At 32.3% G+C, this 12258-nt stretch overlaps 1 protein-coding gene across 4 annotated transcripts in view; it reads left to right on the top strand.

Annotated features, from left to right (window-relative positions):
- LOC130899279 (formin-binding protein 1-like) overlaps nucleotides 1-12258 on the top strand; it is a 104241-nt gene that overhangs the window by 80367 nt on the left and 11616 nt on the right. For 2 of the 4 annotated variants that reach the window (XM_057809089.1, XM_057809090.1), the window contains 4 exons: nucleotides 5173-5199; nucleotides 6762-6954; nucleotides 8849-8981; nucleotides 10788-10949. In XM_057809089.1, coding sequence (XP_057665072.1) covers nucleotides 5173-5199; nucleotides 6762-6954; nucleotides 8849-8981; nucleotides 10788-10949 — 515 coding nt within the window. The remainder of the gene's footprint in view (nucleotides 1-5172; nucleotides 5200-6761; nucleotides 6955-8848; nucleotides 8982-10787; nucleotides 10950-12258) is intronic. The other 2 variants (XM_057809092.1, XM_057809091.1) reach the window with 1 other exon arrangement.

The following is a 12258-nucleotide window of genomic DNA, read 5'->3' as shown; positions in this document are numbered from 1 at the left end:
TCGCGTTCTCCATTCTAATCTTTAATTCGAAATCCCGTCTTCCTGTTTTTAGCAACATAATTTCTAGGCATTGGAAGCTACTAACCTGTTCTATGAGTTGCTCCTCAACCATGATTTCAATTTTCTCTTTTACAAATTTCAGTCAGTATTTGATTCCAAAGGTTTAAATTTGATTGTAGATCCTTCTAGTTTTCTGATATGATCATTATATCATCTTCAAAAACGCATACCGATACATGAAGGCGCAATAGTTGTCGGTATCAATATAAAGTGGTTCACGTTTCTTTTCTGAGCTTCTAATTGATTTATCCATAAAAGCTATGACCAGTAACGAGCTCAGAATACCTCCTTGTTGCACTTCTTCTTGTATTGTGAACATCTCTGAATCCATATTTCTGCTTATTACCTTATTTCTCGTTTGTTTGTACAGGAATTTAGTGACTCTTGTTAATTCGCTGCTAATATTTCTTCTTATTGGGGTTTCTTCCATATTTTCATTCATGGGACTTTATCGAAAATCATTCCTGTCTAGTAAAGCAATGCATAATGATTTAGATGTCATTTTTCTACATAAAATTTCTTCTATAGTGAAGACATGATCTTCTACTTTTCCGAAATCCACTAAGTTTGTTAAATTTAAGCTCGCAGTATATTTTAGGTTATTTGTTCAAAAAGCTTTAGCGGTGTACATAACAAGGATATTACTCGATATTGCAGTCCTTGCTCTCTCCCTTTTTGTGCACTGGTAGTATCGAATCCATTTTCCAATCTTCAGAAATCTTTTCTTCTATCCATACTCTTTTAAAACTTTCTGGTAGTGATTACGTCGCTTTTTCTCCCATGCTCTTTATCATTTCGGCTGTGATTTTATCTTCTCCCAGTGCCTTCGCTATCAACAGTAAAATATTGAGTAGCAGAGTTTAAGCGAGGCCGTATGATCTGCGAAGACCAGCATCGCAGTGGTAGATCAAATGAGGGGACGATTCCGGAAATGCTGAAGGAAATCATCAAAGCGGTACTGGTGTGCGAGCTAGCAGACATAGTAGGCATTTCAAAAAGTGCATATTAACTGAAAATTTGGACACGAGAAAGCTGTGCGCATGATGGGTGCCGCGTTTGCTTACAGTGGAACAAAAACAGCGTCGTGAAGCTGAATTTTTGCGCAGTTTCATAACCATAGATGAAACGTGGATCTATCACTTCACACCCAAAACAAAGGAACAATCAAAACAATGGACTGAAAAGGGAGATACGGCTCCAAAGAAGACAAAGATCGTTCCATCTGCAGGCAAAGTCATTGCGACAGTTTTTTGAGATGCGCGTGGGATAATTTTCATTGATTATCTTGAAAAAGGAAAAACTATCAACGACGAGTATAACGCGAACTTATTGCAAAGTTTTGAGCGAAGAAATCTAGCAAAAACTGCAGCTTTTGGCTAAGAAGTAAAGAAGAAAATGTTGTTTCATCAAGACAATGCACCAGCTCTCAAATCCGTTATTGCAATTTCCAAAATGATTGAATTGCTACCTCTTCCACCCTATTTGCAAGATTTAGACCCCTCGGATTATTTTGTGTTGCCAGACTTAAAACAATGGTTGTTTTGAGGAGCTCGAAGATTCGTATTATAAAAAGGGGTATCGAACTTGTAAACATCGCTGGGAGCTAAAAGGAGATTTCTCAATGATGTCAATAGACAGTGTATGATCGAGGTTGCTTCAATTTCAAATTATTTTGAAGAAGCAAAGACAATCGTATCTAATATGTTACCGGCCAAATCCAAGTTAGTGTATGAGAAAACGTATGAACTTTTTCGTGAATGGGGCGACAAGAAACATGGAAAGATTGTTAATGAAAATTTGCTTGTACGCTATTTTGAAGAAAAATCGATAATCATAAAACTTCCTACCTGGAGTATCTACGTAATGTTGAAAAGTACATTGAATGTTGGGGAAAAATATTTATTCTAAATTATCTAATGGTTGTTTAGATAAAAGATAAACGATAAATATTCATTATTGTATTGATTTTTTGAATTATTTGTATGTCGAAATTAGTAAAATCGACCGCATGATCACCTGATCTGGTTCCCGATCGTTTTCTATTCCCAAACATAAAAAAATGGCTTCATATATATAAAGAGGTGATGGCAGAGACAAGAATTTACTATTAAGTATTTTTTCGCATTAAACATTGAACGCTATTACAATCAATAATTATTGTTTCCAATACTTTAAAATCTGTTATCTGTTTACATCCATCATCATCGTAACATCCTGTATAATTTAAATTTCCAATTAAAGCTGGTCAATTCCATGATAAATTTTAACACGTGTGTCTATGGAGTGCATTGGTGTGTATATATTAGTTTACAGTTTTTTTTTAAATTATGTTTTCGATTGAAATTATTTTGCTGAAAATTATCATTAACGACGTATTCCTGCTTTACTGCGCATGCATTAAATTATCAAAAATTTTTAAAAATATATCATTTGGATCTTCTTACTTTACACACTTGCTCAATTCACTCAATCAACTCAAATCAAATTTTTTCCCGCAACAGGGTAATTCCTAAACCATATGTCACATAAAAATGTCATATGTCATTATTTCTCCTAGTAACATAACCACAAAAAACTTCATTCGTATCTTCTTCTTCTTTTTAGAGTCAATTTTATAACTTAGGTTAAAATTGAAGATTAAACTAGAGCTTAAACTATGGTTTTAACTCTAGTTCAAACCAATGATAAATAAGATAGATAGATAAAGAATGGGCACCGACAGGGAACTTGTAGAATTAATAAAAACTCGAAAAACATCGTATCTGGGACACATAATTACATATACAGACTTTTGCAACTTCTGATCGAAAGGAAAATCGAAGGAAAACGTGGTCCTGGCAAACGACAGGCTTCATTGCTATAGAAGATTCGCGAGCTTAGACTCTCAGAGGCTGATAAGAAGGGCCAGAGACAGAAATGACTTTGCTGGGGTTATCGCCAACCTTCGTTGATTGAGAAAGTTAAACCAAAATGAACAAAGAACAATTTTCAATTCAAATTTCTTTAACAACGAAGTAGTGCTTTTGGTTAACCTTGGGAAGAAAGATTTTCGATAGAAGCGAGGCAAATTCAAATAAAAATGAGACAATTTAAAGATTTGCTTAAGAACGAATAACTTTTTGTTTTCTAGGCTTATCGATAATGTTCATAATTTCTTAATCATCATCGTCGAGTTCATCAAAGTGTAAATCTTCAATCATTCCACGAAAATCCTTTAAAATGTGAACAATTTGAATAAGTTTCGTGTTAAATAAAATTTAAACTACCCCCTGACCGCCGGTAACTGTTAAACCGAAGTTTGTTGGTAAACGCCATCTATAAAACACGAAAAAAAACGGTATCTGTGGCTTGAATGACGTTTGAAGTTTAAACTTCACTTGTCAAATTAGGATTTAGTAGATGCCTACGCATCGTCGGTAGGATATGAAACTTGTAAAATCGAAACAGTTTTTGTCTGTTATTGTTTGTTGCATCAATATGGATCAGGAAATAAGTTTACATGCATTTTTGAGTATGTAGACGTTTAAAAAGGCATTTAAATGAGTCCTTTTGGAGGTAAAAAATCGATGTAAACCACCTTTTGCTTTTATCATTTCGGTGCAAAGTTTTGGCATTCCCAGTACATTCTAAATTTCCAATTCTTTCAAATACTCTTTAATTAAGAAGCCATACTAACGCAGCGTTCTTCACGTCCAATTTCTTGTTCTTCTGAATAAAAATATCCTACGTCCTCCTCCTGGTTCTAAGCCAATTTTCAGCCAAATCGGTTCGGCCGGTCTTGAGTTATAAATAATGTAACTCCATACACTTTTCCATGCTTATAAACAATTTGTTGAAACATCTTCTCCATTCCGATTGAGGTACCTCCAAAACATGATTTAAAGGCATCAATCGCTTCTTCAGTTGCAAGAAAACGTTCACCTCCTAATTTTTTTTATTAAGAAAAAATCACTGGATGCCAAACAGGAACTCTACGTCGGATGACCCATCAATTCGATGTTTTGACTGTTAAAAAACGTTTTGGTTCGAACTGAGGTTTTTTTGAGAACTCGCGTTGACGTGGTGGATAACGATTCGTCTTCTGCGATTAGTTTTCCTGATTTTTCTGAACACTTTTGGCAAACAAATGCTAGTTTATTATTCAGAATTGACTGTTCTACATTCCTCTTGTGGAACGGTTGAGACATGTCCAGTTATTCCGAGAAAACAGGCAACCATTTGCTTCGAACTGCTTCATGCTCTAACAACTTTTGTTGGATTTGGCTCCTCTTGCAAGGCCAATTGATCGTTGTTGTTTTCAAGTACCGTCAAACTTTCTCAAGTACTGTCAAACTTTTTGATGACAATGTCAGATTTGACATATTCACATTAGTGTTACCATATTTGAAATCTCGAAAATTTGGTAACCTCCAAATTATAAAATAACGAGTTCATGATAAATATATATTCACAATGCCGTACTTTAAGACCGTTTCGACCCAATTTCGATGTTTACCGTAATATAACCTGAAATTCTTTCGATATATCAAATTTCAAATCGATTTTTTTTATAGTATTGTGTGACAAATTCTACCGTACTGACTCCCAGTTTTTGATAATTTATTTCGCCACTTTTTCTACTGCTAACTTCGCAATTTATTATCAACATCTAGTTTGCAAGTCACGTGTTTGCTTTGTTTTTTCTGTTGATCCGAATAATAATAATATTCACTTTACTTTTATATAATAACCTTGATACATATATAAATATATTTTTCTTTGTTTACATTACCTAATCCCTTTAAACCCTCATTATAAGTTTATTTCGCAAATGAAATTATGAAATATAACGTTAAAATATATATAGAGTGTTTCATTATCAATGGGAAATGTTTTAACTGTTAAATTTTAAGGTTAGGTTATATCTTTTCGTCAAGTGACCAGAAAACGTTCTGGGCGTCAAAATTTATCAAAATCAAATACCCTGTAACTATAAGGGGGTTAAAATATCTAACAGTTTACATATTTCTCATTATCAAGAAAGGTATTATTATGATTTGAAAATATGCTTCCAAACACAGCTTTTTTAAAGAGTTAAATCGCTTTTTTTTTACTTTTTCATGCGTACAGAAGCTTTCGGAAGTCTGTATGGCGATAAAGGTATGATGTGCTATTCTGCTTTTTATTCTTTGTATATTTGAGTTGTTTTCTTTTTGTTTCGCTTTGTTTCAGCCTATATTTATAAATATTATACTCGACGCTGTATTAAAAAGCTTAGCACATACTTTTTCTCCTATTTTACCTCTTATTATTTTCGTCAGAAATATTCATGTCCAATTATGTCTATTATAAGTAGAGTTAAGCGCGACATCGTTATCTTATTTAAATTTTGAATTTCCCGCCTTTAACAATTAACCTTCATAACCTATAAGAAACATTTCGATGTTTAATATTTAGTAAACCCCAAAAATAGTGGTTAATATTATTTTTTTCTCCACATTACTGGGAACGAGTAAGTTTTCCGTGGCGTCAAGATGCCATTTTGTAAATCGACCCAAAAGACGTCAAAAACGAAGAATCAAATTTTTCGATATCTCCCTTCGTTATCGAGATATTTATACTTGAAGTCGAAAATACGTAACCTAATCTAATTTGACTTAACCTAACCCCACCGGGGTTTCACGTTTGGAAGCATTCGGAAAATACTTGATGCTTGATAAGTTTGAAACTATATTTAGTTATCGATGAAATTATTGCTAAATTAACTGTACCAAACAACAGATAATTTTTTCTAAAAAAGGTTGAACTATTCCTGAAATCATCGCCCATTTTGTCTCGTTCGGTTTTTTTAATATATTATTGGAATGTTAGGGCAAATTAAGTAAAAATTAAATAAAAAACCTCTTGTTTGTTAAATTACAAGACTATGAAGAATTTAAAGTGATAAATTATTTATTCTAGACCCGTGATTCTCGTGGATCTACGGGAGATTCGACAGGGGTCTATGTTGGGCGTGACAAAAGATGGGGGTCCACTATCGTAAGCGAGGGTCCATGAAAATTGATTTAGTTTCGACAGTGAAGAACTCAAATGTTAGCTTGAAAAATCACTATCGATCAGTTTGTTTTTATTATTAAATAATTAACCCTATCAAGCAATCAATTCTAAACTTTTTTTTCGATAACTGTTAATTCGTAGTTGGTAGTAATGTAGCTGTAGGGGAGGGGATCCCCCAAATCCGGCAAAATTTTGAATAAGTTTGGGAAAAAATGTTTTAGATGAAGTATTAAACGCCATCTTTTCTATAAAGCTATCTCGAACTAACGTTTGGTTGTGATTTCAAGTATCGATATCTCGAAAACGAAACGAGATATCTAAAAATTTTATTCTTCATTTTCGCTTTATTTCGGCCTAATTAAATTCATTATTATTTTACGGTACCACGGAAATCGTACTCTACCCCATTGCCGCATTAAAATTTGTAAAATGAAAAAAGTTTTGATTTGAACTAGTTTATTGCTCAATTTACATTATGAAATCGACCCTTATCGGCACAATCATTTTAACAAATCATCTCAAAAATGACTAAAAAAGCTTATTAAATGTTGCTACACAAGCTTTTACACACACTGCTTATGTGTATACTCATGTCGTTTTGATGTACAAATTACAAAAATTGATTATTTGAGGCTAATTTCGAAAAACTATTTTTTTTTTAATAGAATGCTGCAATTTCTGACGGAAAGGAGGACTTGAGCGAATTGCCACCGAACCAGAGGCGGAAAAAATTGATGCTCAAAGTTGAAGAACTCAAAAATAAAGTTGCTCAAGAGACAGCGGCTAGAGACGGACTCATGAAAATGAAGGGTGTATACGAGGCTAATCCGGCGTTAGGTGATCCTCGGACAATAGAAAGTGAGTAAACTAATACATTATCTCAAACATTTTTTGAATAAAAGGGATTTTTAAGATAAAATGTTATTTGTAAAATACAAATTCTGTTTCAATTTGTATTTCAGCTGCAAATTTGTGACCATAAGCCCCTGTTTACCTTTTTTTTCCTTTTGATTATAAACCTGGTCCATTCTTTTCTATTTTTTTGTAGTTGTTACTTCTCTTTCATTAGTTATTTTAATAGCTTCTTCAAATTTAGAAAGACCATTGCACGAATATCCACTTGGGAACGCGGAGCACGATCTTTACCTACCTACAACACGTTCAGAATTAGTTCAAAGCTCAATACTTTACAATGCAAAAAAGTGCACAATCATTTGCCAATTGAAATCAAATCTATAACATCTTTTCCAGCATTTCGCAAAAATCTAATATTTAATTCAGAGCATGCTGCGTATTGGTTTAATGTTATTGATTTTTAATCAAAATTATTATAAGGATTGCCGTATAGATAGTTTTATTACCTGGTTTAATTAATGAATGTATAAAAAATTTCACATATACATTTTAAAAGGTAATTTCGTTATTCTTGTAGTTTTCTTGTGTATACTTTATATTTAGATTTTATTATTGTCTCTATTTACTAAGTTTGTAATTTTGACAAGCTTTAGTCAACAAATTGTGAAAATTTTTTGACAATAAATCATTTCTTTCCCTCTATCTATCTATCTCTCTCTCTCTATAATTCTCTCTCCTTCTACCTCTCTCTTTTTCTCTTTCTTTCTCTTCCCATAAAAGTTTAACTGGTGCCTTGTCATCCTAGCCATGTGTTTAAATCGTTTCAACTTGTGTTTTCTAGTGTTTCAACTATCGATTCAATATTTAATTCTTCCCCTATTGCTGTTTTGTCCCTAGTTTTTCCTTGTTTTTGCCAAAGAGACTTTTGATTGTGTTCATCAGTCTTTTAGACACATTTCTTTGTTTCATGCTATCCCAATATGTCATTTGTTTTCCACTGTGAAAAGTGCTGGTGTCCTAAACTTTTTCTCCAGTATGCTTTTGTATACATGGGAAACAACGTTTTATGAAGTAAAGCCTCTATAATTTGTGCAAACCCTGGTGTCTTCTTCTTTGTCTATCGTAATCAGAGCTTCTATCTTCCAATCGTCGGAGACTATGGCCCTTTTCCAATCCTCTATAATTTGTGCAAACCAAGGTGTTTCTTATCTATAATAACTTGTCGTTCTCTGTCGATTTCCCTCTCTTTATTTTTTTAATTATTTCTTCCATCTCCTCTATTGTTCTTGTCTTTCACTATGCTCCTTTTCTCTACCTTCCTGTATGTATTGATGATTGTTCAGTAGTTCGTTAAAGTACTACCTCTACTGTGGAATTATTTTCTGGTCATTTGTTATTAATTCATTGTTTTCCCCTTTATTTTTTTGTTTTTCCTCGGGTTCTTTATTGTTTGATTAAATACCTTTTGATTTGAATATTCCTCTATTTTCCATAAAAATTCCTCCCAATACACACTAGCTTCTTTATTTTTTTCTTCACACGTTTATCAATTCTCTTCTGTTTCCCTACCCAAATATATTTCTTCTTCATTTCAAATTTCTTCTGTCCACAAATTTGTTTGTTTTCTGTTTATGTCGTTGATTGTTCTTTATATTCTCTTCTGTTGTTGTGGTGTTCAGTATTTTGTCATAATTCCTTTATTTTTATTCTCTTCTGGGATGTTAATTGACTCGCTTTAATTTCCATTATATCCTTGTATTCTTTGCCCTTACCTCATCTAATAGTTTATAAAATATTTTACACTTTTCTCAATTACTGAATTCTCTTTAATTCCATTGCTTCTAAAACAATTATTTTTTTAGTATTCATAGAATTTAGTATTTATTTTACGTTACAGGTCAATTGAATGAATGTAGCCACAGATTAGATAAACTTCAACAAGATTTAGCCAGGTACCAAACTTATTTAGAAGATGCCATTAAAGGAATCCAATCGGGAGCTAACCATTCTTCCCTTACGAATTCCCCTAGGTAAGTTAGGGTGTGTTCAATTAACGTACCCAGAATTAGTAATTTTATATGTAATTGTTAACCCACATGAGTAATATCTACTTAAAACAAGTATTTACTCTTCCATTTGAAAAAACCAATTATATACACACCAATAATACAGAGGCTCCAACGACCATTCGAGCAGGTACTTAGAAACTAAGCAAAAAATTTGTACCCAAAAAAGTAGAAAAAAAAGTGGAAAAAAGAGAAAAGAAAAGTGGAAAAAAATGGGAACCAAAAGTACGAAAAAAAGTTGAAGAAAAGTGATAAAATGTGGAAAAAAGAGGAGAAAGTGGAAAAAAGTAAGAAAAAAAGTGGAGAAGAGAAGTGAAAAAAGGGGGAAATTGGAAACAGAAGTGGAAAAAAGTGGATTCAGTAATCGTTCCGATATGGAGTTTTGTCAGTAATTTGAGCAAAACCAAAAATCCCTAGAGCATTTTAACCAAGGGTCCATAACAATTTCCCTAATAAACACTTCATGTAAAAAATAAGTGGAAAAAAGTGAGAGAGAAGTAGAAAAAAAGTTGGAAAAAGTGGGAAGGAACAGTGAAAAAATGTGAGGGGATTTGGAAAGAAATGGATGAAAAGTGGAGTATAAAGTGGAGTCACACTAGAACAAAATATTACAAGTAATCATTCCGATATTGAGTTTTTGAAGTAATTTAAGCAAAACTAAAAACCCCAAGAAATTCGTATTGGGTAGGCTTACCAAGCTAATGAACCCCCTAATCATACAAAACTAAAATGAAGTTGGCCATCAGTCAAGGTGAAAAGACCTTCTTAAAAGGATATTTCACTATTTAAAACCATGATTCGGAAATTTTTTCAAGGACACTGAGCTAGAGAACAAAATATGAATCTTAGTGATGTACTTGTATTCTATAGTATATTGACAAAGGTTCATGAAGCTAATGTGTAAATGAGATATAAAACAATTGATAGTAATATATCGAAGACAAACTAGACTCTAGTAGGAAACAAACAGGTATTCGAGGAAATTATTTTTAGAAAATATGTATTAAAAAAAAACCTTGACGTATAGTAGAACATATATAATATAATATAGTTGAAATCTAGTTACTACCAATATTAGTAGTAAAACAGCGAAAGATGAAACAGATACACCACCTCATGAAGTTTGAAATACTTGAATAGTATGAATCTACTGCATTATTTGACCAAAGGAACTAATTTGAAAATAATTAAAATTAAATTTTAAACGACCTCCTTCTAAATTGGTCCTAGTTTTCTGTGTCTTTGAAATAGTAAAGATAAAAATCAGTCCTGGATAAACAGAACTTGATTTTCAAGAAATGTGATATAAAGGAAAACAAAAAATAATATAATCAAAGAACATATACAAAATATTATGAAAAATACATTTAAGATATTAAAAGTTGAACCAGAGTAGGTTATTGTTATAGATAACTCTCCAGACCACAGTGTGAAACAGTTACCAACCACCAAATGGAGAAAAACCTAATTGCAAATTGGTTCTTAAGGAAAATATTAAATTTCGAAAACGAGTAGTTCAAATGTCACTGTATCATTGTTGCAAGTTAAAGTTGATGAGCTCAAATTGTAAAAAATGTAATTGCAAGGAACAACGACGTTTCCTATATATTGCTGATTATGATTATTTTCAGTAGTTCAAATGTTTCGCATACTAATACCTTCAAGTGATAAGTTTCAATGTATTACAAAGGTATAAGAGTTAAGCGAAACCATCCGAAACAACGATATTAGATGTTAAATATCGAATTAACTATTATTTTATTTATTTAGGTTAGTAAATGGTACGAGAAGAAGAAATTCTGGTGGAAGTGCAGCCGAGGAAGAATCTTTAAGTAGATCGGCCAGTGATAGTAGCGTGAATCATAATAACCATAATAATCATAATCATAGTAAACCGTCAGCTCCTGGTACCCCTCAAATGAATAATCATGGGTAAGCTATTATTACAGAAATTATAAATGTAAAAAAATCATTCAGTTTAACGCTTCACTACGACACACTATTTAGTTTTCATAAATATTGCAGAATTTTTATAATACATTCATTTTTATGTTTTTATTTATATTTAATGTCCATTTAACATTCTAAATATTTGCTCTACATCAAATGTTGAGTTCATTTGCCCTAATAGTTTGTCTATTACAACTTTTTAAAGTGAGAATTCTCTTATTTTTAAAATTAAGGGAAAGAAAATTTTAATTTCTCGCATTACATCTGAACTCAACGACTACTAGCTATTCTCAGATCTAAAAAAAGAGAGAAATATCAATCAAATTCTTCTTCTGAGTTACCCAGTTCTTAACAACTTTAGGACTGAGATAATGTGATGGTGCCTACCCTTTTCTTGATCCTATTTGAATTTATTTTAGTATTAAAGATGTACATCATTAAGACAGATAATTGACTTAAAGAGTATTATGGTGACTATTCTCCGGGAAAATCAACCATCATTGAATGGTATGTTTAATTCTAAGCTATCAGGATGTCCAAAAGAGCTCATTTCGTTTAACAGTTTGTCTATTATAACTTTTTAAAGTGATGGATCTCTTAGCTCTTTGAAAATTGAAACAAATAATTTTATTTTTTGATTTAGCAATGTTTTTCTACCGAAAAAAAATCCATTGAGACAAAGGCTTGGCTTGAAGAGTTTGATAATGACCTCTCTAGGAAAATCAAACATCATTATATGATATATCCAAAAGAGGTGATTACATCTGAAATAAGCGACTACTGGCTATTCTCAGATCTAAAAAAATTGCTAAAAGGAATATAGGAAATATCAATCAAATTAGGGGACAGCAGCCTGTTTTAATACCAAAGAAAAATCGTTATGTAAATATAGCCCCTTGATTTATTGATCGATGAATTAACTTCCGAGTTACCCATCTTATCTGAGAACGTAATGGTACCATCCCTATCGTATTTCTCTAAAAGAATCAAGAATCAAATGACGAAAGCATTGCTGAAACTGAATCCTTTTTGAGACCAAAGAAAAATCATTATAAAAATATAGACCCCTGAATTTATTTATCAAAGGGTTAACTTCTGAATTATCAAGCTTAAAATTGTCAGCCTTATCCTGTGCAAGATCTGATTAAAACTTCTTTTAATACAAAAGACTCCATAGATACACATCCTTGGAAAAAAATATCATCGAGGCCAAAGCTTGGCTCGAAGAGTATTGTGATGGCTATTCTCTAGGGAAAATCAATTATCATTAACTGGTATGTGCACCGATGAT

The sequence above is a fragment of the Diorhabda carinulata genome, chromosome 11 (genome assembly GCF_026250575.1).
Source record: "Diorhabda carinulata isolate Delta chromosome 11, icDioCari1.1, whole genome shotgun sequence".
NCBI classification, from domain to species: domain Eukaryota; kingdom Metazoa; phylum Arthropoda; class Insecta; order Coleoptera; family Chrysomelidae; genus Diorhabda; species Diorhabda carinulata.
The sequence above is the reverse complement of the archived record's forward strand: the minus strand, read 5'-3'. Positions and strand labels throughout refer to the sequence as shown.